The sequence below is a fragment of the Plectropomus leopardus genome, chromosome 5 (assembly GCF_026936395.1).
Source record: "Plectropomus leopardus strain MGB_pleo_1.0 chromosome 5, ASM2693639v1, whole genome shotgun sequence".
NCBI classification, from domain to species: Eukaryota; Metazoa; Chordata; class Actinopteri; order Perciformes; family Serranidae; genus Plectropomus; species Plectropomus leopardus.
Genome location: NC_142180.1, coordinates 16,390,798 through 16,418,402, shown reverse-complemented (window position 1 = coordinate 16,418,402; position 27,605 = coordinate 16,390,798). Strand labels below are relative to the sequence as shown.

The 27,605-nt window shown below is 36.7% G+C and overlaps 3 protein-coding genes across 4 annotated transcripts in view; 2 read left to right on the top strand and 1 right to left on the bottom strand.

The window, feature by feature from the left end:
* Positions 1-169: 169 nt before the first annotated feature.
* Positions 170-3,021, bottom strand: LOC148189548 (uncharacterized). Its single transcript, XM_088077617.1, has 3 exons — positions 2,143-3,021; positions 1,162-1,367; positions 170-430 (listed from the first exon to the last, which is right to left on the bottom strand). The coding sequence occupies exons 1-3, from the start codon at positions 2,767-2,769 to the stop codon at positions 298-300; spliced, it is 966 nt and encodes a 321-aa protein (XP_087933743.1). The 5' UTR covers positions 2,770-3,021; the 3' UTR covers positions 170-297.
* A 1,507-nt stretch (positions 3,022-4,528) lies between these two features.
* r3hdm4 (R3H domain containing 4) lies at positions 4,529-12,819 on the top strand. Its single transcript, XM_042484014.2, has 8 exons — positions 4,529-4,746; positions 6,118-6,275; positions 6,512-6,633; positions 6,909-7,026; positions 7,101-7,186; positions 7,545-7,630; positions 8,874-8,929; positions 10,334-12,819. The coding sequence occupies exons 1-8, from the start codon at positions 4,706-4,708 to the stop codon at positions 10,435-10,437; spliced, it is 771 nt and encodes a 256-aa protein (XP_042339948.2). The 5' UTR covers positions 4,529-4,705; the 3' UTR covers positions 10,438-12,819.
* Positions 12,820-19,333: 6,514 nt separating this feature from the next.
* The window catches only part of arid3a (AT-rich interaction domain 3A), a 58,940-nt gene continuing 50,668 nt past the window's right edge, over positions 19,334-27,605 (top strand). For both annotated transcript variants that reach the window (XM_042484152.2, XM_042484150.2), the window contains exon 1: positions 19,334-19,627. The gene's annotated coding sequence lies outside the window, so the exon portion shown is untranslated. The remainder of the gene's footprint in view (positions 19,628-27,605) is intronic.

Sequence of the window (27,605 nt, the reverse complement as noted above, 5' to 3'; positions counted from 1 at the left end):
GCATTAAGATGGATTAAAATTATGGATGTGTCATTTTGAAATGAAAGTTTGTACTTCTGAATGTACTTATAAGGTATTATGCTTGAAAAGTTGTACTTGAACATTAATTAATCTGTGCATCTACTATAAGATGATCATTATATACTGAGGATGTGCTAGTATAGAAAAGAAAAACGGGTATATGTCTGTTGTGAATGTTTTGTCCTGAAGGAAAATAAAACTATATGGTTTCCTGTACTCTTTTAAAAAAAAATAGTGTGCTGTACGCTTTGAGTCCAGTTTGTTGTTTTTGATTAATCACTGCAGCGTGTTGGAAGTCAGGAGGTTTTTCTTCGTCATAGTGAGGATGAGCATTGGTTTTGGTGCAGATAAAAGTGGAGGGAGCCTCATCTGTCTGTTTACACCCACTGATGTTTCTGTTACAGCTTCACTGTAAAAAGGAAAAAGACAAAAAACAATTTAAATGAACAGTTTTCTTTATATTTTAAATTTAATATTTTTTAGATAAATAAACTTCTAAATTTACACAAAGATACAACCATCTGCAAAAAAATCGACTTATAACAAAAACTAATACCTAGGTATGCTTAGGTATCCACCAAGGTTTCAGTAATAACTAATGTTTTAAATATTTGATTTCTAAGGATTGACCATTTTTAAGATTTCAGTACATTTTTTCTGTTTTGTTGTTGTTGTTGTTGTTTGTTTCTTGCCAGGGTAGAAACTGTATTTAGACCATCATGGGACACTACAATTCATGTCAGTTGCTCTTTAGCATACATTACTGTGATACAGTCAGTCTTTAAAAAGTAATTTAAGATTTTCCTCATAACACATTTTTGACACTGTTTGAGGCTTCTGTTAAAGCTATTAAATGTGTTCACATTTATTATTTCTTGAAGATGAAATCGTATTTAAATTAACTAATTATCAAATGTTATCGCATGTGTCTGTTCACGTTAGCTCGTTTGACAGGAACCCAAATCTAGAGGGTAAGTTACTGTTTTCATATCTGGTACTTAATTTATAACACATGTATAATAATCAAATGTTAACAATGCTGCAACCTTAATGTAACCCTGATAATGGACATTCCCCTTTAGTATTATAACTAAAACTATTATAACTTTTGCAAAATTGTACTCATGACCTTCAACCTACATTCTGGCCAGGTTTCTGTTCTCTGTGACGTTCTTCTCTCTCAAACGTTGTTCACTAACAGCCACGAGCAGGTGATCAGACTGCACATGTCTCCACAGTCCTTCGTCACGACTTTTCCTCTTCCTCCTCAATTTCTGTGTAACCGTCTGCAGCAGAGTGTCCAGACTGGACAAGGAGATTTCAGGAAGACGAAACTCAGGAGATCTCTGCACAGAGAACAAGAGAGAAGTTGATAACCATTTTATTCAGATAAGGAATCTTATTCCCTGTCCTGTTTTAGTTTGTTGGTATGTTTTTTGTAGGATGTAGAGTATCTGATGATGAAAGAAGTGCTCAGATCGTGTTACCAATGCCACTATGTAGAAATACTACGGTACTACATTACAACTTAAGTATTAACATCAAAAAATACTTAACTTATCTACAGCACTCATTCTGCAGAGAAATGTCCCCTGTGGCTGATGTATGTGATGTTATTTTAGTGTTAATACTGATGCATTGGTGTGTAAGCAAATAAGTGCATGTAATTTTTTTCATTTCAAGGGTAAAAAGCTTCGTTGAGTCAAATCAAAGGGTGTATCAACACCAGTGATTCAGTCATTTCCTGGAAAGGTGCTGACTTTTAAAAGTCATTTTATTGCTCAAAACCCCATTTATTTCTACTCTACTTGGCTAATGTGTTCTTCCCCTTGTGACTTAATCATTTCCTCTCAATCACAGTGCACTGCAAGTTGTGCCTGACCGGTTCATGATGATGCAAGTCCTCCTGGTTTCCAGTCAAGGTAGTCCAAATATTTAAACTAATGTCCTTTTAATTGAACCACCTTTACATTAGCTACTTTTACATTAGCTATTTTTAAGCTCTCTTCATCTTTCTCTTTCTTTATCTCATGATATTAAGGAGATGTAATCAGTATTTAATGATGAATAAAAATGAATAATTAAGATGATTTTAGTTAGCTGGTTTTGTAGTTTACTCACACTTTTGGAGAACAGGGGATTGTCTATCCAGGGCCTGCTGTCGGCCACTTGTTCTGAAACTAATCCGTCGCCTCTGCAGCCCTTTATAGTCAAGTTTGAAGAGATGATCCTTGTTTGCTCAGATAAACTGATGGGAGGCAGAGGAGTGGGACATCTCTTGTGGCAGTCACAGCTCTCAGGAGCTGGTTTAAGTTGAGTTATAGGCGGCAGCACAGACCGAGGTGGTTGTTTGGTGTCAGTTTCCAAATGTAATCCTGTGAAATAATCAAGTGTTTGTTTCACTGATTTAATGGCAGATGGGTCATTTTTGCAGCTGGTTTCTGGTTCCTTTTTGCTTGTACAGCTGTTTTCCTCTTCTGTCCTCTCCTCTTCCTCCACAGGCTCCTTAGCTGCAGCCAGAACAGGCATCAGATTGACACAAAGCTTCATTATATTCCCTGATTTCTCTCGTGTAGTAACCTCCTTGGCTGAGGTGGATTTGCAGATTGATGTAGCAACTTCCATCTTCTGCTTTGACTTTACAGTTCTCATCTTGGGCATTGATTTCTCCACTTTACGCACAATCATCGGACACGTTTCTGGTTCATTTGTTTCTAGTTTTACTGACCTTGTCTTCTCTTTCCTCATTCCAAAGTTTGTATAAAAACACCTTTGAGAGTTTTCTGTAATAATGTCTAAACATCTCTCAAAAAAGCTGAAGATTGAAAAAATCAGTGAGTTGATAGAGTTTTGTGTTCTGCAAAGATAACAAACTGGACAGCTCTTTCTTCTCCAGCAGCAGTGAAAAGAAAAGTTCAGAACAATTAGATGACTGTGTGGTAGGCCTATTAAACTTGCTGTTATGGTAACATGCACACAAACTCCAGTCACCCTTAATGAGTGGAGAAAATAAATCACTGTCATTTAAGGTTTTATGAAAGGCTGGATTATGGTTGAGCTGAAACCACTCCAAATTCTGGATTATAAAGATGACAGAGGTGGCAGAGGCTTTATTTTGCCAGTTATTACAGGAATTTGCTACGTTGGGTGTGCCAAAGATTGTCTATCTCCAAGATGAATCACTCAGGAGCTTAAAAAAAGAAAGAAAGAAAGAAAAAGTTTCTGATGAAAATTTTTCTGTATGCTGAATCTGCCACATTTGAAGAAATTGTTCACATAGCATTAATGAGTGATTTTTAATGGGACGTAGGAGTGTTTTTGTAGGTTTTCAACAAGTCCACATTCATTTACGTCTTCATAGCTAAAGTAAAGCAAATCTTCTGCATTTCGTTTGTGATGAATTTCTAATCTTTTTTTTTTTTTTAAATTTGCCGATTAAATTATTAGGCTGTACATCAGTATGACTTTATTTAAGCTTGTTTTTCTCCTCCAAAATGACCAAAAACAATCTATTAAAGTAGCTAGAAAATAAAAATGATTTTGAGTGTCTTTGAGTGAACCCAAAAGCTTTTCAGCATTTTTAACAAGATAACCGAAATACACACACGGTATGTAGTATATTTACCGTAAAAATATACAAATTTAGCCTACCAATATTATTGCACAGTAGGTAGCAGAATATTGCAAAATAGGAAATTGCACAGGCGTTACACAATATTACTCCAAAAACTATCAGTTACTACTACTAATACTTTTACGACTGCTTTTGCTACTTCTGCTGCTACTACACCGCTACTGTTTCTACCACTGCTACTACTAGTGGTAGTACAACTACTATTATTACTAGTACTGGTAGTAGTAGTACTAGTAGTATGACTATTGCTCCTACTACTATTCCTACTACCTGTAATACTACTCCAACTACTACTATTACTACTTCGATGACTACTTTTACTACTTCTGCTGCTGCTGCTACTACTGCTATCCAATACTACTACTACTACCATTACTACTACTACAAATACAACTGATAAAATTAAGCTACTTCTACTAATACTACTGCTACTACTATTGCTACTGGTTGTAGTGGTAGCACTAGTAGTAGCCTATGCCTCTTCCCACTACTACTACACCTTCTTTTTGTAGTATTACTCCAACTACTACTATTACCACTACTACTACTACTACTACTGCTACATTTTCTACTGTTACTACTGCTATTACTACTACTGGTAATAGTAGTAGTACTTCTGTACATTTTTTAATTGACTTCTGCATATTTTCAGCAACAGAAACCTTAAAAAAATCAAAATGTTTAGACTCTAAGATCTATGGTGGAAAATTTGATTTTGAAAATACAAATGCTCTTAAATGTGTTAAATAGAAGTAAGCGTGAGTGATATGTTGAAGTGATTATATCATGTTAGACAGCCTTACAAACCGCAGCTCCAGAGACAGAGTGGGAGCTCTTCCTGTTTCTCCTCTCTTTGTTTATAGTAGGAGGACAAACAGCAGCTATTTCTGTCCGCAGTCCGGCTAGCAGCCGAGGAGCTAGCTGCTGAGAGCTTGTCGAGCAAACACAACCGTTTTTACTTCTGTTTTTTTTTTGTCCCGACTGTTTTTTTTTTCACATACGGTTAGGAACCAGAGCGTGGCTTCTTTCCGTTTGTTTTGTTTGAATAAGATGGTCGTTTTGACAAATAACAATGAAGAACAGGATTATATGTGAGTGAAAATAACGAGCATCTGACGTTAGCAAGCTAGTTAGCGTTAGCCCGAATTATAACTCCAGTTAAATAGATATATTATTACGTCTGGAGCTTTAAACGCTTTAGATTAGCTGGCGTTAGGCAGCTCTCCTGCTAATCATGCCAAATGAGTTCATGTTAATATTACGGTATTTACAGGCTGCCGAGTTTAACTATATTTCTGTGTTAGCCGTTTAACAGCTGGCAGCTAACTAGCTAACTGACCTGGATATGTTTGTTTGTGCTGAGGTGTTTAACATTTTAAGTCATGTCTCGGTGTTTCTACTATTACATGAGCTGATGAGCTTGGCTCTTGTTACTAAACATCTTATACTGTTTATGTGAAGGTTTTCTTGTAAATATCATGTAGAGATTAAGTTACAGGACTTAGGGACATAGTGGTTATGTTTAGAAATGTTGGCTAAACTGTAGTTATGCTTCAAAGTTGGCTAAGGTTTATATGTTAAATGGATATTGTGTGGCATAAAATTACGGGAAATCTAACGTTGACTAACCCAGGCAGAGGTTATATTGTATTATGTTGCTGTAGTGTGGCCAATAACCTGCAGGGCTCAGGCTATAAATGGCAACTCACAAGCAGAAAACCCACTCACACAACACCCACTGACCTACATCTGCAGCCCCTGCAGGATGCTCCTACTTCTGTGATCCATTTAAAATACTGCAGAGAAAAAAAGAAGCAGCACAGTGACAGAGAATTATTAACCTCAAAGCTTTTTAATAATGAGAGCTTTAAGGTGTTTTAGCAGCCTGGTAATCATTTTCACCTTTCACCACCACCTTGCCTTGGACAAAATGCCAGTTGAGATTATGTCGTTGGGACATGCTGCATGGCATTTTGCAATTATTCAATAAGATATTGCTGTAGAGACTGACAGACCAGGTCTCAATGTCCTCCTCATAGCCGAAACACTGCACAGACTTAAAAATGCTGCATGATTAAGAGCATGTCAGACTTAAAAAGCAGTGCAAGTCCATTGATATGGGTCAATATTAGGTCACTCAAAAATCTTTATCTATATTCATTGTACTGAGATTAGAGCATGTCTCACCATCAGCCTATACGTGTAGCTCACAGTGGAATCTTTACAATTTTGCATATACTCTCACTTAATATGATTAAGGACAATTTAGAAAATGCTGAATAATCATGGACCGAAGCAAAATATGCAGCAGCTTGGGAAAGTGGGTATCACATAAAAAACTTACAACAAATTAACTACATCTCTTGAACATAAAATTGGTAAGATCTAAAGAGCTGTTACACCCTCTTCAAGATATATGTTACTAAATTGGCTAAACTGACATCTTGTCCTCTGTTTTCCAGCCTGATAGAGGAGCGTAAATGCACCTCTCTGCCCAGCTCTCCAGCCAAGCGAGTGTCTCCCACCAAAAAGAAGCAGTTCTTTATCAATCAAGCCATCCGCAACTCTGACCTCACTCCCCGAGCCAAAGGCAAGAAGAGCCTCCGCCGACAGGAGAACAGTAAGATCTTGTTTCACATGATCAGATTATAAGATGCTGTCATCCACTGCAGGCTGAGCAATGCCAGACAAGCCTTAAAGTATGTGTGCCTTCAACAGTGAAAAAGAGCATTTACATTGAATCGTTATTGCTTCAAAGTTGTTGTTTTTTTCCAGAATTACCACTTTAAATTCATAATTCTTAAAGATTTGCTCATTTCACCACTGTCCGTCTCTGTCTTTATCTCTAAAAATCAGCACGCTTTCTTGCTAATCTTCTTGAGAGGGATGAGTGCTCCAAAGATGATCTGGAAGTTTGCAGTAACCCAGCGATCCCGTCCATCTTCACTGAGGCCTGCACCAATGGAAACTATATAGAGGTAAGTCGTCTTTTGTTGGGCTTAAACTTTGCTGCTCTTTAATGCTGCAGGAGTGGTGTTAGTTCTGTCTTGGCTTTTGCTTTACTGTTTTTCTTACTACCACAAAAGACTGAGTTTTAAGACAGGTGTGTATTGGTGGAAGTTTAACCTTTTAAACTGGTTAAAAAAAACAGAACTTTTCTTGCATCAGTAATCAAAGCATAATAAAATCTGAAAGCAATCAATAAAACAAGCATTAATTAACAAATGGACTCCTCTGTCCCTTGTTCTTCTAGCCGTGGAATGACTTCATGAATTGCTCCGGTGAGGAGCAGGAGAGGCTGCTGTCTCTGCTGGAGCAGGAAGGGGCCAAGAAGAAAAACACCAACCGGCCCCTCAAAGACGAGAGGAATGGTGAGTGTCTCGGTCTCTTCTTGTTGGGTCTCTAAGTATGGCTGAATGACTGACCGTTACTCATCTCTTAACAGTAAATCCTGCCTTCACCGCTCAGGACTGCTTCCAGAGAATCGATCGCAGGCTGCGAGCGACTCTCAAACGGAAACAAATCCCCATGGTGAGTGTCATCTCTTCTATGTGCATGACAGGAGTCTCGGTCTGCATGGTAGTAATTTGAACATGTCTCTCATGCATCTCTGCTGTGCATCAAACTCAGAGGCTTTACCAGCTGTCTATTTACCTACTCAGTAGTCAGTTTTTCCTTCTCTTGTACGTCATTGGATATTTTTAGCTCATCACAAAACATGCTGGGACATTCCTTTCCAGATTTTTACAAAAACAGGTTTGACCAAAACCCTGACTCACCGGGGAACCCCACAGTACTTAACTTAAACACTAATCATGTTGAGGACACATGATTGTTCTGGAGACTGAACCTCTTGGCTGCCACCAACTATTTTTTTTTCTCCTCACAGGGAACTCTGGAAGTACTTGAGGAAAACCTTCTGAGCTTCTTCATCGCTCAGCCTCACTCAGTTTACACAACAAACCTCGCCAGCAGGTAGAAATCCTTTTTTTAAACTCAACGTATCTGTAGGACTTTAAGTCTTAAAAAGCATTGAATTCAATTTCCTTAAAAGAAAAGAGAGACCTAAGAAAGTATAAAGTTGTAAAATGTATATGCACAAGTCTTAAATGGTTTCTCTTGCCTTCAGTAGGCAGTAATGTTAGTTATAAAAAGTTTTTTTCTAACCAAGTAATGACTGTTTGGAAATGTTTTACAGCTGTACACTAAAAGTACAGTCTCACTACAGCTTTGGAAGATAGGAAAATGGGAATGTAACCCGATATATCCAGTTTATGCTGCTTTATCCTGGTTTTGGTGGCATTAATGTGATTAATTATATCATTATTTATTGTTATAAATTGCTGAGAAAAAATGTGATATAATAATAGATAATTCTAGTCCCTTCTGTTTCTTAACTATAGTTTGACTCATATGATCGCAAAACAGGTATTAAATTACATTTTTTGTGATATGACAAAGGTCGTAAAAAGTCTTAAATTGGGGCGCCTGGTGGCTCAGTGGATTGAGTGGGCGCCCCAAGTGCAGAGACTGTGTCCTCGCTGCAGCGGTTGCAGGTTCAATTCTGGCCTTGGCCCTTTGCTGCATGTCGCCCTCTCTTTCTGTCCCCCTTTCATGCTTGCACTGTCCTATCGAACAAAAGCATGAAAAAGCCACAAAAATAGAAATAAAAAAAAATATTTTTTTTTTTTTTAGGAAGGTCTAAATATCTTACACAAATAGTGATATTATGGAAAATGATATAAAATCCTGCCTCATAGTATTATAAATCTCCATGCTGCATTTTGACGTCTGATAAGCCCTCATGTTACTCAAATTGAGCTTCCTGAATTGCATTTCTTGTCTCACTGGTGCCTAAAACAACACAACACCACCAATGCAGCACCTCTGCGTTGTTTTGACACACTTTTATGTAATAACCTTCTGACAAACATACACGTTGAAGGTTTTGGCTGATGGATCCTGATGATGTTTCCCCACCTGGAAAACCATTTCATATTATTAGATTACAAGAAACCCCTATGCATCATTGATGCAGCAGGACACACAAAACAACAAACAGGATGTCAACAAATGTCAAGCAATTGGCTTAAAACACACTCATAGACGTACATTATTGGCCTACGCTGAGAAACTGGTAGATTGTTTTTATAACTAGTCTATATTAAAACACTGAGGAGTGGAAAGTCATTCTCTGTTTTTTGTGTTTGTGAATCAGCTTTGAGAGACTACTGCTTCACGCTGTCTGTCAGTATATGGACCTCGTCTCTGCAAGTGAGTGGAAACACATTTTAGACATACTGTACATGCATGTGAGAGCAGTTAGTGTTTATCCACATTTCATATGTAGGAGAATGTCTGAACGTTGAACCATCATTTGTTAATGTCTGTTTTTCTGTCTGTGTGCAGACTGCATTGGTGTTTGTGCTCACTGTGTTTTTTATTAACACTATTTGTTCAGTGACATATTTGGGGAATTTACTCTCTATTTTAAGGCAGAAATGTTTCTCTTCCATTGAATGTCTGCGGTTGGTTATTTAAAACTGTTAACTTCACACTGATGACAACAAAAGACTGTGAAAACAATAATGCATACAATCTGGCATAGAGAAGGGTAAAATATTGGAAGGAAACAGCCTTTAAAGACATACTTAACCCACTGAATTCTCACTAGAGCTACAATGATTCATTGATTAGATGATTAGATGTCTACTATTAAATTAATCAGCCACTAATTTGATAATTGATTGGTTTGAGTAATTTTTTTAAGAAAAATTGTATGAATCCAGATCCTTAAATGTGAATATTTCCTTGTTCCTTTCACCTATATGACAGTAAACTAAATGTATCTGGGTTATGGACAAAACACAACACTTCAGAACATCACCTCAAGCTTTGGGAAATACTGATCGATATTGTTTGACCATTTTCTGACATTTTATAGACCAAATAACTAAGCCTTTATTTGAAAAAGTAATTGACAGTTTAATTGACCATGAAAATAATTATTAGTTGTAGCCTTATTACTTACCCCATGTTATGCTGAATTAGTACAGAAAACATTGTTTTTCTTGCATGCCTCCAAGGTGATCTAAAAATAAAAAAAAAACAGTGGACATTTTTGAGGAATTAAAGTAAAGTAGGGCTAGCATTTAGTAACAACTTTATGAAAACATCAGTTTACAAACTCTCTCACAGCTCCTGCAGTATAACCCAAGTCTAATTTATCCAGTTGTATGTTGAGTGCTTCCCAAACACATGCTTTTCATTTAAAAACCTTTGGACTCTGTTTGGACTCTGCTCATGCATTCCATCTAGCTGCCCAGGCGCGCTACTCGTCCGTGTGTGAGGCTGTGTATGCAAAGGTGTTTTGAATATGGATAATAAAGTTTCTCAATAAGTTTTATACATGAATTCAAGGTAACGCGAGGTGATTCATTGAGTTTCAAGTTATCATTTTTATGGGTGAAATAGTCCTTTAAGTTGTATTGACCATGAAAAGCCTATAGACATAACCTTAGCAAATAAACCGTTACATTGAAGCTTTTGAATAAAACGTTTTAATAGAAATTATGGATGCTTATCTGTTTACACAGGCTGGCTGGACGTACAAAGCCAGCTTGATGTTTTCCAGTTACACGAGAGTGATCAAAGTCCGTTTGTTTGTTGGACCTTCAGGCACCGACTACAAAGGGTCGCGTCGGACTGAAGTGGTGAATAAACAAGAACAGTTTCTGCCTCCGATACTTCTGCTGTCTGCCCACTTGGAGCAGATGAGCTGAGATCAGGACCACGCCATGTTTCCCTGTTTCCTCCGCACGGCTCTACTGCGGGCAGGAGCTTTGAGAGATGTAGATAAGGTGCGCTATTTGTATGTGATGTCTGTGTAATGTCCGCAAAGCTCAGAAAACCTTTACTCTGCTTGTTCTCTGGTTTTCTCTTGAAAATTCTTCATCAGTTTTATCCATAAACATGTCAGAGTTCGGCAGTGTGTGAACATCCAAAATTTTACATGTTAAACATTAAATTTCATGGTGCAAATAATAGGAAGTAACATATTATTATGTTAAGACAACATAAAATATGTCTCTTCAATCTTGTCACACCTGTCATTTCAAGGTAACAAGGTGTCACTTAACGGTTGTTAGTTATCACATCCCTAATGATTAGTTTTATTCCTGATTGCATTATGTAATATCTCGCAGTATAACCAGCACCGGAGCATTTCTCATGATCTGACTCACAACCACACGTGACTGTTGAGGTGGGAGCGTTTCCATGATAAAGTCAACAGCTCCCACTGACTGGTGAAAAGTAAATAATGACCTTAATATTTATTTCAATAATGCACAAATTCATATGTAAGGTTAATGTGCAGCAAGCAGGAAATTTATTCACATGAAGGTCCTGTGTCTGGTTTATTTTTGCAATAATGACCCACTCACTAAACATTATCCTTCTTATTACAGGGCTGCTTTCTTAAGAAATATATAATTTGACACAAATTACTAATTTGATGTCATTTTTTATAAAGTATATTATTGTATCCACTTAACTCAGTAATGATCAGAAAAAGTTCATAGCAGTGGTCTGCTATTCAGAAATAACAGACTGTTGTAAATTGATCAGGATGGGAAATACTGACAATATCTACCAAAAAAATAGTGAAGAATTTACTCGAAACCCATTTGTATAAAGTCCCTGTTCAGGCTGTAAGGAATCTTGTGTTGCTCACGATGAATTAAAAACAGGATAGTTACACACACATCGCATAGGTGCAGAGCGTTCAAAAAACGTTCATGACATGTTACCTTTTTTGCTCACAATGAATGACATTTTGCTTAAGGTGCTTTGAGGAGGAATGCATCAGGAAACACATCACTGCCTGCGGGATTTGTCTGGTGAGGTGTGAAGCATGAATATTAATAATCTCTCCACATTAAATGCACAGACACATCACTCATGATCGTAGGTAAACAAGCATCAAAGATGTGAAATAACAGCCTACGTTACGCTCGGGAAGTAAGTCTTTGATTACTGTCTCTATATTATGCGTGAGAAGAAGACTCCCTCTTTAGGTAAAACTTATGGGGATTTTTCTCTCTGTGCATCTTTCTCTGCTAGTTTTGTCTCATTTTATTCGCATTATCTGAGGGACAAGCTTACATTTTAACCAAACGGTGTCTACCATGTCTTTTCTTTCACCTCCAAGCTTAAAGTGCAGGATTGTAAGGCAGCATGATGACTGAACGCATCCAATGTGGACACCGAATGCTGACGTGCTTCTGTCACTGCACACTGGTGTAGGCGAGGTGTACATGTCATACAGTCGCAGTCAATAATCAAAGATTAAGTTAAGGAACTATACCACAGTTAAAAACTGCTAATATGCCTGTGCATATACATTTATTCATGGATTTCTTGCTACATGCACAACTACAACATTTAAAGCCTCTTTTTTTTTACATGTAATATGGTTTGAAGGTATACTGTATGTGCAGTAGATGTGTTACATTGGTAGAAAAATAACAACATTTTAGGTGTTTTGATGGTAAAAACCTGCTGAGTTATGACTCTCAGGTATGTTTCATCTCAATATTAACGTACAGAAAAGCACTTCTGCCTTATGAATACAAGTTTCTATGTTTTTTTCTGTACATATATTTCTACATTTGTACTTGAGAAGACTTTGGAAACAAAAAGAAAATCTTGGCCTCGATTTTCTTTTTAAACTGTCGTCGGCAGTGCAACAAAACTTGACCTGTTGGTGCATTTTGTCAACAACCAAAGTTTGTGTGTTTGTTTGCGTGGAAATCCAATTTCTCAGGCTCTCGACTTCTCACTTTGAATGTCATGCAGTTTATCTCACACGTGTCATTTTCTGTGTACTGTATACTCTCTTCAAGATAAACTTGTTTTGATCATCTTCAGCCCCAACACCGCGGGGTACTGCCAACTTTTTAAATACATGTAGAAGTAGTTGTGCTGTAAAATATGAACTCAGATGATTGACTTGTGCCAACATTTGTATTTAGAAGCCTGAAATAGTCTGAAAGCTTTATACACTAGACTAAAACATCTTTGTGTATTTAATATGTGTGTGCTGCAGTACCTATTTATAATTATCATTGCATCCATTAAAGGATAGAAGATATTTCTTCTCATTTCATAGTCTGATCCTCTCTTTTGTGATGAATTCACCCTTCAATTTTCTGACTTTATATACACATAGGAATAACAGCTCTGACAAGTCTGTCAACAGTGGCAGACAAAGTTTTTAGATCTTCTACGTAAGTAAAAGTAGCATTATTCCACTATAGGAATGCTTAATTTCAAGTTGAAGTCCTGCAGTTGTACTTTTACTTGCACATATACAGAGACAATGACAAGTTATATTAAAGTGTTAATTATTATGTTGCCAAATGATTAATATAATTGCACTGACATGTAGTTAATGTCCACGGTACCTTTCCATTACTTGTTGGCATTTACATCTTAAATTACGAAAGTCACCATGTGACCGCATTTCTTTTTGCTCATATTACTCATTTCAGTGCGGTGCATGGGCTGCACGTCTGTAACTTGAGCACTTCAACATACAGTCTGTTTGCTGATGTGATATTTGGTCTTCTGCAAACTGAAGGTGTGCAGGCAAGTTTAAAAACATGAAACTATAAAACTGTTGTAAGTTAAGATGTCATGAAATGCTTCACAAAAGATCACAAAATATTATTTAATCAGGCAACTGAGTCAACTGCAGAACTTCTCTGTTTTATGATAATATACTATTTAAGAGTCTACCTGAAAGCTAAACAGCAATATTAAACTATAAACCTAGTGACTTGATAAACCAATATAAAATATGAGCACAGTTAAGACAAATTTATTACTAGATTAATATTAATAGATTTACTGAAAAGATAAAAAGATGTTAATTGGGTCCTTAATTTGTAGAAAGATTGTCAAGTAAATATTTACATATGGTCCTCTAAAACTTAATCTGTTGAAAGTGAATTCATAGACCTACAGTCGTTCAGTATGACAGGAACGCGCTCGCCCTGACTCCCTCCACTAGATGGCGGACTCGTACAAAGAAATACAGTACTAATACTGCACTGTAGAAATACTTAATTGCAAGTAAAAGTCGTGCACTGAAAATGTTACTTTAGTAACAGTATTTAAGCGTAATCAGAAAAAAATGTGTAAAGTATTAAAAGTAAAAGTACTTCGATTAAAAATTTCTGTTGTTACTTACACTATTTTATCATAACATTTTTTAATGGAGCTAATTTTAAACTAGGTTATTTAGGACTGCAATTTATGATTATTTACAATATGGATTAATCTAGAGATTAATTTAACCATCAATCAATTGATTGTTTGGTCTGTAAAAATAGTGAAAAATACTGTCACAACTACTCAGAGCCCAAAGTGAGACCTTCACAATGTTTGTTTTGTCAGAAACTTAAAATGTTTAAAAAACCAAGCTTAAGAGTTAAAAGGAAAAGCAGCAAGTCCTCCTGTGAGAAGCTGTAAACATTACATTTTGCATCAAAGATTACCAAAACATTTTTCATTTAATTCATTTAATTCATTAATTCAACACTGTGTGTTGATTAATATAACAATAATTTTAGCTGCACTTTGACATTTTCTAGGTGTAGAATTCAGCCAAGTGCAGTGATCATTTAATGCACTGTATACTGCAGTGGCACAACCAGTTTATAGTTTTAAAAAATATATATATTTCCTGTTAACAGTTGTTACCTTGATTTTAACAGAGCCAGCTTTGAAAAAATGGCACACTGCAGGTGGTGGACAAGATAACGTAAAAACTCAGAATCATCATTAGGCATAAACTGTAAAATGACATGCAGAAATCATGTTATATGAAAACACAACTGTGTTGGAGGAGCAGCAGCAACAGACTGAAACTCGTCAGCATGGACACATTGACTATAGACAGCATGTTGGGCTGACAGATACTGATAATTAATATTGAACCCACCTTTAAAGCATTGCCTAAACTTCAGTTTTTAAGTCTTTCCTGTGATGTGTTTATTTTGTCTCACCCGAAAAACGTTTTCAAAGTTTGAAGTTCAAACTAAATTAGGGCAACTGGGCTCCATCAACTGCAAGTATCTACCACTATATTCATTTATCATTATATTCTAAGAGCACAAATTATTCAGATCAATTGAGACCCTTCAGACAAGCTGAGTACTTTAGATATTCAGCTCAAACGGGGCTATTTTCATAATTGCATGTCAAACACAAAGTCAGACACTCATTATTTTTCCTAATGTGAGAATGCCATCGTTGCTCCAAGAATTGTAGTAGTACTACTACTGTACTACTTGTAGTAGTTAATTAAGATCAAGTAGCACAAGTGATGTCAATATTAACCTGAAATTATTGAAGTTTTCTCTTTTGCTGGATGCTTGATTATTACTAAAAGTTTTACTAAAAATTTTTATTTTGCACTTTTTGTGTTCTCGTAACATATGTCACCATCTGTTTTCTTGGGTTTTTTTTTATTTACGCACTACATCATGGGTATAACACTAGTCATTTCCTGTGTTAATTCCACCGTGGCTGAAACGCATCAGTCTGCATGTAATAATTTTGATATTAAGTGTGAAATCATAGTTGTCATCATGGCAGCTAGCCTCGGGCCCGTTGAATTTTAATTTCTCACGGTGTCTCAGTGATGAACACACTTCTCTCCTGGATCCCGTTACATCTGATGAGGCATTAGGAGGATCGGTTTTCCGTTTTAAATATCTCAAGCTCTTTATTTTAGTAAGCAGCTGCAAGCAGCTACCGACCAGTCAGCACTCCCACTGTAAAATCATTTTTGGAAATAGATTACATGGCTGGTGACTTTTGAAAGCTGTCAACAATTGTTGGGTGAGGACTGAAAAGAGTGTTTACAGCAGTGAGTTATTTAACTGTGGCTGAATGGTTTTTACCGCACGGTTTGAATAAACCAGTTTGTTGTTTACACTGTGGTTTATCATTTTTCCACCATAAAATATATTTTCACATGTATATGTTTCACATATATGACACCTAAACACAGATTTAATTCTGTATAGCCACAAAAAGGCCCATTAAATTGTACAATTTTGAGCAGGCCTTCAAAAGATATATGTTCTGCTGAAGGGCATCTGAGGGTCCTTTAATAGTTAGAATTTTTCTGAATAAAATTTATTAAAATGTGTTGAATTAATGCATATCCTTCAGCATTTAAAGTTGGTTTATTTGCAGGTAAATCTTTAAATCTATTTCAAATAAGAGCAGTAGTTGTTTTCATCATTGCGGTGATGTCTACCATCTTGTGTTTAGGATCTACAATCAGTTATTCTCAGTCTTAAGTCATTCATTCACTTAGCAGCCTGATCATAAAAAGTAAAAACTGGTCAAAGTTAGTACCCCTCAACTAATTTAACAACTTTACCGCCTTCAAAATTTCAAAATGAGTTAAGCTTTGTGAAGTTAAATGAAACTATCTATTTTTCTGATAAAAAAAACCAAAACACTGTAAGTCAGTTATGAGTTTTTCTTAATTTTGAAGCTTATTTTATGCAGTTTTCACATCGAACACTGTCTCAGTTCTCCCATCAGCCTTCCTGCTGAACAGGGGCTAAGGGACCGTCAACAATCAACACTGAGAGAAAATGTAAACACAATTCACTGCAGCTGCCATGACAAATACTGTAATTTACAATGTAAAGGATACATATTTATTTATTTTAAAGAATTACTGTCCACCATAACAATTTGTAGTCCTTGTAAGGACTGTTAGAAGCCAGAAGATATAAGAGTATCAAGTATTTCTTTTTTTAAAAAAGTCAGAAAATAACCAGAATTTTGTGAGGCTGCAACTCAACAATATATATATATATATTAGACAGATGTTGCCTGAAAAAAAATCATGATCAATTGTTTAATGCTTTGGTCGACAATTTGTGAGAAAATAGTGAAAAGCACCTATCCATTTTTGTCTGACCAAATCCTCACAACTAAGAAAATGGAAATACAGAATTTTCTGCAATTTGCTTGAAAATTCACCAAAACGATTAATCGTTATCAAAATAGTTGCAGATCATTTCTGATTAGCTCTAATAAATCGTGTAACACTTCTTTTTCTTTCTTATTCCCTTCACAATCTTATAAACACCTAGATTTATATGGTGACTATGGCTGCAACAGCATAAGATTTTTTATGAACCGTCTCAGAAAATATTGCCATTAAATGGTATCACAGTATTACAGAGTTATCACTTATCAGTTGCAATAACCCTTAAATGAATGAAAAAAAGAAGATTTTTTTTTCTTTTTTGTTGATCAAACATTTTATTACTTTAATTGAAACTTGTAAGGCTTTTAAATGTGTAAAAAAATATATTTTTCAGGATTAAAATTAGATTTAAAATTAAGGGGAGAATCACCCTTCAGTTTTGTGGGGTTTTTTTATACCCTAGATAAGTAAATGTACATCGTATGGTGATTCTTGCTGAGAGCCATATTTTATAGTTTTCCTGATGGTCTAAAAAACAAACAAGGACATATGTTTTGTTTGGACACTGGGGGGGATTTGGGTTTCCTCCACTGGAAAATTTTACGGAGCAAATACTTTTTGCATTTTGATGAATTTTATGAATTAATTTGTGCCTTTTCTGCCTCAATTCATGACGTGAATGTGTTTAATTTTGTCAAAAGAAATGTCTTCTGCTAGTTTTATATTTTAAATAGGGGGGTACAAATGTTCTAAATATTAAGAGGGACGTGTCCTCTGTTTCCCCCAAAATCTACACCTATGCAGATCTTTTTATTTTATTTTATTGACAAACTGAAACTGAACTGAGTTAGAGATTTGAAGAAGTGAGATTCCACATCTGTCCAAAATCTTTTGGATATTTCATATTCAAAAAAGAAATGTGTATGCAGTATGCACCTATGCAATATGTCTGTTTTGGGTTCACCTGTGACGAACTGAACTGCAGGAAGATAAAGTCTGTTAGAGCTTGTGTATCATCTTTGGACAGCCTCTCACAGTCTTTATCTCCATATTTGTACTCCAAAAATTTTGGAAAGGGAGAAATAATGATGTTAGGGCAAAAATGTTCAAATCCCCAATTCCACTAAAACATGAAAAAATACACTTCACATCTATTAATGACATAAACTAGTCAAATGAACTCATCAGAGTAAGATTCAAATCTGAGGTAGACAACTGCAAGACATGCAAGACAAACATAGAAACCACTGAACACCTGTTTATTACCTATGACTAAATTCAAACTACGGAAATCAATACATAACTGGCTGCTCTGCAAATTCACAAACACAGACTTATTCATTCCCAAAAACATTTGAAGTTTAAACAAAAACACTGAAATTCTGGTCAACAACATAATCATTGTAACAAAGTTCCATGTAACCAAGTATCAGTATGCCAAATCTGCCCACAATGAAATGCATTTAAAAATGATTTCTCTTTGCTAAGTACATGTGTAAAAAAGATGAAAAATACTCAGACCCGTGAAGCAACAAAGACAGAGTTATTCTTTATGCCCTAAGACGATTGCACTTTATGTTCAGGGGTTGGGACCTATTTTGTTGAACTTAAATTGAATGGTACATATAAGAATATAATAATAATACTACTAATAATAACCTTATTTATAAAGCACCCTTAAAAACAGTTGTTTTTCAAAAAATCAATAAAAGATGACAAAAATAAAAAAATAAATAATATAGGAAGACAACATCATATTCGGGCTATAAGATAAGAAACAAATGAATAAGAGATAGACGAACAAGTAAATACATTAAAACATAAAAAGATGTGAAAACAGCTACGATAGATCTGAAAAAATCCAAATATGATATCCTTTGTGATGTTGGCAAAAAGACTCGTTTTGCTGAACCTGAAACAGAAAAACCCACCAGCCCACCGAAATGTATTGAACAATGTGATGGAAATTTACATGAAGAAAAAAATTACATTTTCAATGAGAGGAAAGGGAAATATGCTCTACCTAACATGGCAACCCTTTACAGAACATTTCATTATAATAAACCCATAACTGATTCTTTGTAATACCTGTAATGACATCTCTGACATCCTTTAAAAATGTATTGATATATTTTCTTTTATCTTTCTTTTTTTTTTTTCTTTCTTTCTTTATTTATAAATTCACTTATTTTTGCGCGCGTGCCTGTTTGCTCTTTTACTAAGTATGTATATATGTTTGTGTACATGCTCTTTGCACTTCAGCAGGCGTATTTGTTAGAGGGGAATTTGTATGTATTTTGGGGGGAAAAAAAGGTCAAAAAGATGGTAGGAACAGGAGGTCAGAAGCATAAATAAAGGATCAATAGAGAAAGAACAACAAAATGAATAGAGAAAAAAATATTTTGAAAAACATGTCGATGTATATTATGGAAATATTTGTCTCGTCTATAAAAATAAAAACCAGGGGGGGAAAAAAACAACCTTTTTCCCTTTACTTCCAGCCCACTTTATAACTCGCCCCTCGCATTTACTGACAGCCCCTGCTCCGGGGGGGTGGGGGATGTATGGGGGGTGGCCCCTGCTGATTCAGAGGTTAGGAATTTGCATCTGATTACTGTTTGTCAACCAATGATGTGACTGTGCAGGCCGGAGAGTCTCTCCACGCCTCTCTGCCCGGCTGTCTGCCTGAACGCTGCGGGGCTCTCAGCCCGATTCTCAAACTCTGAAAACACAATTACACGCAAAAGCCGAATGCGTGGATATCATGCAGTCACATGAAACCACTTTATTTCTAGCTGATACACCCACGAACCCCCTCAGCTCTTCCTCTTTTTGGTGTTTTTTTCTCTGTGTGTGATCGGAGGGGAGAGACTGGATCCACAGAAGGGAAAAACAGGAATGTTTCTTCCGGTTCCAACGAGTGTAAAAACCGAACGGAAGCCGATGTGGTAAGTTTGTATTTATCTTCATTTTTCGTTTGCTCTGTTTATGACACATGCGCTTGAAAAACATATTTTGTTTGTGTGTTTTCTGGTTTGTTCTACTGCTTCTGTTTTACTCGTCACTAACAGGACGCCGTGTTTGTTTTTGTTTTTTTTTAAATGTATATATATATATATATATATATATATAGTGATGCGACGTTATCAAAACGTTATTGAAAAGGTAGCGGATGGACTCACCTGCCATATGTCACCCACGAGCGTGATTTTACCTACGCCGAACGTAACGGCACTATTTCTACTTACTGTTGTGATAAAATGTAACGGGAGAACCGGTGTTTGATTTTTATACAACGTTTTTCGGTTGTCACACAGATGTTTAGCATATATCTATGGGTTTAACCGAATATAATTACACAAATATAGCCTATATTGTAAACTAGATTTCGACCGTTAGCTCGATTTTATGTTCTCACCAAACAATCACAAACCGTTAAAACCGTAACGTTAGTTCAGTTTATATTGCCAGCTGATTATTGACAGTATTATTCATTACTTAGGCTACATGCCAATAACGGATAAACTAAACTAAACTAAAAAAAAAAAAGCTAACTCAATTCATTTTTTAATCATTTTAATTAGCAGCGGTGCGTCGACGTCATGTACACTTTGAGCGCACCAACGCCATTAAACATTCACTAACGTCAGTGCGTCCATGTTGCCTTTAAGTTGAATGTAAAAGCCAGTGCATGTGACAGCATCTACAACTGGGCCTTGAAACAAAGTTTGGTCTGATAAAATGTCATGCTGGGGGGTCAAAGCATAGACAGTGGGATTATTCAGAGCTAAAGGTGGCTTTACAAATGGATTTTAAGCTGCTTTCTTGGCCTTTTGCTGCTCACATAAATACAACCTGCTGAAAAACAGAGCAGTGGCATTTATGATACTAACAAGTTTTGTTCAGCAAGATAATCTTCACAAATAAATACCACTTCCAAGGATTTTTGAAGTCTAAATGTATTCTAAGGTTACGAAAATATAACTTTACTTATTTTCAGGTGATTATTAACTAATGAAAACATAGTTAGGAATATTACGATTTCTGCCAATGGATGCCCCTAAATCCTTACGCACTGGATGTCTGAGCAACCTGGCAATATACACTTTTGTTAAGATTAGGCCCATCTTTATCAGCTTCAACATAAAAGTTATGCTCACACATAAATGTATTAGGGGTGTAATCATGCATTGATCTAAATCAGTAGGCTATATTTAGCCTATTTAGTGATTAACATTGCACTCTTATAAATGCAAAGAGAAAACATTGATGCAGCTTATTTCTTTAAGATGCATCTTGATTTTGAAATAGCATGTGTCACCATTGCTGACCACGCACACCTCCTTCCTTTCCATTCTGCAGCCAAGAAATTTGGCTTATCTATGGTAGCTTATTGAAAAAGAAATGCAACTGGATGGAGAATCTAACCTTTCTTTTCATTATTGTCAAAAGTTTTAAGTTTCAGTAATAGTTATAAGACATTTCCTTAACTAAAAAGAAACCTGTTTTCATTTGTTAAAGGCTCATTGTAATTGATAATAATAATAATTAATGATGCTGTGACACCACAATATTTTCTGAGACGGTTATTGTACTGTGAAAGTCTTATACAACTGCAACTCCAATCATGTTATGTCAATCACAAGCCCCTGAATCAAAATCTTATAATCATACTTTGTGATATCGGCAAATATTGAATTGTTGTCCAAAGAAGCAATATTATATTGCATCATGATGAAATGTGATTTAAAATGTATCAGTAAATACAATGCAATTATAGTATGTATTACAAAATGGCACATTCTGCATAATGAGTACTTTTAGTTTTACTAGTTAAAGTATAATTTGGCTATAATACTTGCAATTTTGAATGCATGAATTTAACTTATGCCATAGAATTCCTCCACTGTTGTATAGATATTTTTTATTGAGTAATAGATGTGAGTACATCCTCCACCACTGCGGAGTAGTAATGATGTTGTAATGTTATGGTAATATTGGTTTTGGCAGGGCTACATTGTCCAAAGAAGAGGACTATGCAAATGTTTGTCCTGCTCAAGAGCTTAACAGCTTACACATATTTAAAGATGTAAAAATAACTAACACAGGTGCAGATCATTCTCAGTGTTTCTTTCCAACTGATGTCACTTCACAGAAGTCTTTAGGCTGTGTCAGTGTCTCGCAGGTGAAATCCCTTAGTATTTCTGTGGAAGTGCATGACAAAGGTAGAGTAGGTGGATAAAAGAGTCTGTCAGCATCTGTTAGTGGCTGAGATCAAGACAAGTCCGACATGTCAGGGGAGTGATATGGACACAATGAGCTGCCTTCAGTTCTGTAGTGGAGGATCTGGGAAGATCTACTGTATATAATAAGCAGCGCATCACTATGTGTGACATCAGTGGATTTGAGAAGGGTGCAGCAAACCCATCATCTCAAGCGGATTCAAAAAGAGCTCAATATTTGTTGTTGTTGATGTTGTTTTTTCCCGGGGAGTCTGGCTGGTTTTGTCAAGCTGGCGAGCCTCACAACCACAACCAAAACTGACCTTTTTGTGGTTGGTGTTATAGTTTCTCACCAAGTAATGGGGGTGGGGGAGCGCAGGCACAGGAAGCTTGTTTGGCTTTAAAGCCTCGTATAGTACTTTGTCTGAATGGCCTTAAACATATATGTTAACGAAAACAGAAAGTCTGGTTTCAGTGGGGAGTTTCATTGTTCTGGGTTGATCTAAATGCAGTTTCACATGCTTTTCCAAGAATACTTACATTTCCTAGTATAAAATCAACAGTTATGTTATTGGCGCATATGCACTTATGATTCATTTAGCTGTGAAACTGTCATGACAGGAACACAGTTGTGAAATGTCCCTGGCATGATGAAAGTGCTCTGACATTATTCCGTTGAAATTTGAAAACCTGTGCCAAAAATCAGAGCAGCAGCAGGATGAAGAGGAAGTTTACTTTTAATTTTTTATGGAGAAAAGAGGATTTTTTATGCCAGTCATTGGTCGCATACTGGTCAGATTTTACTGGACCATGTTCCTTATGTTCCCCGCTGCTTTGGCAGTGAACGAGTCAACATTCACTGGTGTGATTCCATTTTAAACTTGACTTAAAAAAATGATTTCAGCAAAAAGTCCATCCCCTGTGCCAAATGAACTATATGTTACTTATTTATAGAAGAATTTCACCAATATAAAGAAGGGCTTCACATAAGACTAGGCTGTCTGTGCAGTAGAAAAATATATTTATGGTGCTATATGACCAGGGAAAACAGAGAAATGGGTGTTTTAGCTCAGCCTACAACTACCATAATGCTACTCCCTCTGATGGGTGATGTAATGTGGAGGTCAGCCGGATCTTGTATTACAGTGAAACGGTAAGCTAAAACATGTTTCTGAAAACATTTTAGGCGAGAAATATGCAACTCACCAACAGAATCTTAGTTTGTATTCGATCAGCGCTGCTTTGTTTTACTGTTTGATCTCTATTTTTTCTTAGATTTCACTCTGCAGGAAGCAGTGAAACACCCTCTTCCTGCTTACTAACCTCGCCATTATGGCAAAACAGAGAAAAAAATATGACTGATAAATAATCAGTTTAGTAATGTAACCTCTATTTTTTATTCGATCAGCACAGCTTAGTTTTACCATTTGATTGGATTTCGGTCCGAGTTGGAGACAGAGAGAGAGGGACAGGTGTGTCTCTTGATCAGCTGTATACTAGTGAGGGGTTATCCAGGCACTGGTTAGATGGAGTGAAGTCTACCACAGTGCATCTACACATACTTCCCACATTGTTTTGATCCATAGCTGGTTAAAAATTGGCAAAGTATCCCTTTAAAGTTTTGGTTAACAGGCAAAAATAAAGTGTGAGGTGGTAAATTGTGGCAACTGCTGCTTTCCAATGTGCTTATTAAGCACTGAAATTCTTAAGAGAGATTCCCAGAAATGTCCACACAAATCTGTTTCGGTCCAATCTGGCATATGGCATCCTGCGGCCACTACTGGCCAACTGCACCAGCTCAGTGTTTCCAATGGAGAAAGACACTGCTGCAGTGAGCGGGTGGAGGGGGGGTGTTTACATTGTGATTGGCCCATTGTGGATTAGAAACGTATGGCCGGTGATCAACTTCAGGTCTTAAAAGGCCTCCCCGTGCTTTTGCATAATGCTTGCTGTCCCTAATAACACTATGTGTTATAAAACTAGGTTTACATAAAGACGCTCATTGTTGCTCTGGATTTGAAGAACTGATAGATGTCTTGGGGTTTTGCAGGAAGGAAGGGGGGGTGTTGAACAAATGGCAGACCATGAGCTATATATAGAAGTGATATGGTGATTTCACATATTGTAGGATTTTTTGTTTTCAAACTACAGTGTTATAGCTTGATTATTGTGTCTTTCATGGCTTCGAAGCTGCATTAGTTATACAATACAAGTTATTAGTTTGTTAGCATTAGAAAATAAATGTCACCCTACCATTTGGTCATCCTGCAAATATTTTAAATTGTCAATTTTCATAGTTTTGGACTGTTATAGCTATGTCAATATCTAAAGTACTGCCTCAAGAAAAATGTTTGTCTTGCAAGGAAACAGTTAGGACATTACTGAAACAAAACCTCAACAATGAAGTGATGTAATAAAGTTAACTTGTTTACTCAAAAAGTTTAGATGTCTAGAAATGTAACACAGTGCTAAAGTAACTGGTCATCAAAATCAAAAACAACTTCATTAACTGATCATCATTAATTATTTATCAAGAAAAAAAATCCCATGAATCCCACGAATTTGCTGAGGTTTCAAAGGTTTAAGTGCTTTTGAAATGTGCCTGAATGCTGCACAAAAAACTGATGTTGCTCCTGGTTCCAAAGGGTTAATCAGTTATGAAAAATTCCAATCTCATCTGTTGCTTTCCAGAATGTTTTTCCAGTCAGTGAGAAACTGCCATTATATTGGTAAGGCCAGTATCAGCTCGATGTCGATCTTGCCATAGCTGACTCATGTTGCTGTTTGGCCATCAGCCACGTTTGTCTTCCCCTGGCTTTGGTTTGTGGTTTGTGGCTGTATTTGTACATTTTGTCTTGTTGTTTTGACGTTGTGTTCTTTTGGTTCCTAGGACCGTTCCTTCTCTTGACATGTTAACCTGCCTCTGTGGCCTCCTCTCCAATCAAATGTGCTCTGTGTTGAAAGCACCTTACAGACGTATTAGTCATTACAAGCCAATTTAGATTTTCACCACAGTGTGTTTAAGTTTGTTCAATGTGCATGTTGAAATGCAAAGCAGGGCGGCATTGTTATTCAAACGTTTACAAGCAGAAATCCACATGGCTTCCTGTCAGCATAAACGCTTGATCTCAGCCTGAGGGTATTTGAGGAACATTTGTAAGTGTTGTATACAAATAGCCTGCTCAGTTAGCCTCAAAGCATCAAGGCTGAGTGAGCGGCAGTCGCTGGCAGTTGGCCACTGAACTGGTTAATGGCTGTGAATAAATGACAAACATGCACAGACAAGACAAACAGGTCTCACGCCTTTTTGTTGTCTTATTTACAAACTATAGTCCTTTACAGGGTTGTGAAAACTATACTTATAATACTATAACTACTATATTTTCCGGGCATCCTGCAGATCCTTAAAAAGTCTTAAAAGGCATTGAATGCATTAATCTAAAAATAAGGCCTTAAATTGGTATTAAATTGACAGATTTTTTTCAAAACTCTAAAACATGCTCAGATATGGGAAGTCGGACTTGCTCATCAAGAATGGGAAACCACAGGATAAACAGGAACAACATCCAGGCACTTCAAAAATGTGGAAAACTCCAAAAAGCCTTTATTGTAGAGGCTAAGTCATTAAAAAAGCCAGCATTTGTCAACTGCTGCCGGTCTTTGTCATGGCTTTAAAAAAATAGATAATCTAATTTTTCCACTGGACAAATATAGGTCAGGTTTTATTTGGGCAAAATAAAAGTTTCCTTCTTTAATTTTGTTTATAAGAAAATTGCTCTTAAACTTAATTCTGAAAGTCTCAAAAAGTCTTAAATCTACCTTGTCTTAAGTTGCGGGTACACTGGTTGTCACTGCATTGGAGTCTCCCTTCAAGGGTTAAAAGGTGTGGGCTTTGCCTCAAGGCCTACATTGAATGTCTCAGCAATAAACCACTTGTAAATATCCGCCTGAATTGTATTACAGAGAATGTCTGCTGTCTGCACACCACAAGTTTCCCTGCTATAAAGAAGTGGGAAGCAGCGTGGCTTGGCTGGCTTTCAGCTGTTCCTGTGCCAAAAGCTACATTTCTGAAGGGCCTGTGCGGCACATGGGGCTTTAACTCTGTTATCCTGCCAAAAAATGCAGGAAAAAAAACTCACAAGTTACTTCACTGTTTGGGCCGGAGCCATAGGGGAATCCCAGCAGGGCTGGCGGTGACGCAGGCAGAGAGCAGACTAAAAGGAAGGGTCTGAGCTTTCGGGATACCCTGCAGTTCCTGAACCAAGCTGCTAGTACAGTCACAGGCTTTGTGTTTTCAGTCAGCGGGTGACCATGATCTATCCTGGTACTTGTCTGCCTGGATACCAGCACGCAACTGTAACACGCTGACATGTCCATCAAACCTGAAGCATTTGCGTCCCGCTACTCCGCTAGCGCTGGCAGCCTGCCCAAGCAATCAAAAGCTAATTTAATCAGATCCATGCCAAATGATACACGTCCCTCGTGAGCAGACATAGCTGCCAGTTTTTATTAGGCAGAGCACCGGCACATGAAACTATAATCCACATTTAGCACAGAAGTGACTGTTTCTGTTCTGGATGTCTCCATGCACAATGCACAGAGCTCTTTATCTAAGATTTCCACTCATCCATCGCCCCTCTGCAGACAAAAGACTTGATTGTTAAAGATCACAATGCGGTGACGTGACTGCAGAGTCACCATATAAACCAACACGTTAATCCAGTTTGGGACGCTCATGCCATTCAATGAAAATGCAACACCCCCCCCTGCTCACACACACACACACACACCCACCTCCCCCGCATTAGAGGAACTATCATCATGCTGTTGGTCTAGAGTTACAATAGCAGTGCATTGCTACTCTGCGAGCAGCAACATGCAGCCTAATTCCTCAGTCTCAGTTTTTATGGCAAGCTCTGCTCACATGAGGAATTTGACTTAGTGGGTTTGTATCTGCAGCTTATGGTAAAAAAAATTTACCTACCTAAACCGCCCTGACCTACCTAAAAAAATTAAGGTAGGTCAGGGCGATATGGCTAAAAATGTTATCACAATAAAAAAATTCATATTGGTCGATATTGATAATTAGAAAACTCAAACCATTATCTCTTTTAAGTTTTATTATTGATTTTTGTTCCCGAGTGAAAGTTGAAAAAAAAAAACAGTTAATTGTGGATTCAACTTATACATTGTCAAAGCATGATGAAAATTTGCCAAACAGGGGAGCATTTAACAAATCTGAGGCAGATTCAAAAGAATTATAATCCAAATAATGTCAATAAATAAAACAAAAGTCAGAGAAATCTTAATTCTAGTCAAGAGCATTTAAACACTTGGATAGTTTAAAACATTTTTTATGTGTTTTTGCAACTATCGAGGAAAATAATATTGAAATAATAAGAGTTTTATTGCCCAGCCCTATATTTAGGTCATTTATGTAAAATGTGGAGTTATTAGAGTCGCAGTTAAGTGGGTTTATTCCAAGGAATGTATTTCCTCTCTACAGTCGTCAAATGGTTTTCAGATAAAAAAATTCACAAATACGAATCTGCAATATTAAGTAATAGAGGAATAAATTGAAAAATTAAGTTGTATAAAGCGAATGCTAATTGGTACAGAAAGCGCACACTCTATTGTTATTAAGCTTTGTTTTCTTTTTTCAGATGCGGTCAAGATTATGTCAGAAAGTGTCGTAAGGAACAAA

Excerpts from the sequence above, each read along its gene's own strand:
- LOC148189548 (XM_088077617.1), bottom strand. The coding sequence starts at position 2,769 with ATGAGGAAAGAGAAGACAAGGTCAGTAAAACTAGAAACAAATGAACCA. Across the intron at positions 1,368-2,142 it reads ATCCCCTGTTCTCCAAAAGT|AGATCTCCTGAGTTTCGTCT; the intron begins GTGAGTAAACTA and ends TTCTCTGTGCAG. Across the intron at positions 431-1,161 it reads AACAGAAACCTGGCCAGAAT|TGAAGCTGTAACAGAAACAT; the intron begins GTAGGTTGAAGG and ends TCCTTTTTACAG.
- r3hdm4 (XM_042484014.2), top strand. The coding sequence starts at position 4,706 with ATGGTCGTTTTGACAAATAACAATGAAGAACAGGATTATAT. Across the intron at positions 4,747-6,117 it reads AATGAAGAACAGGATTATAT|CCTGATAGAGGAGCGTAAAT; the intron begins GTGAGTGAAAAT and ends TCTGTTTTCCAG. Across the intron at positions 7,187-7,544 it reads AACGGAAACAAATCCCCATG|GGAACTCTGGAAGTACTTGA; the intron begins GTGAGTGTCATC and ends TTCTCCTCACAG.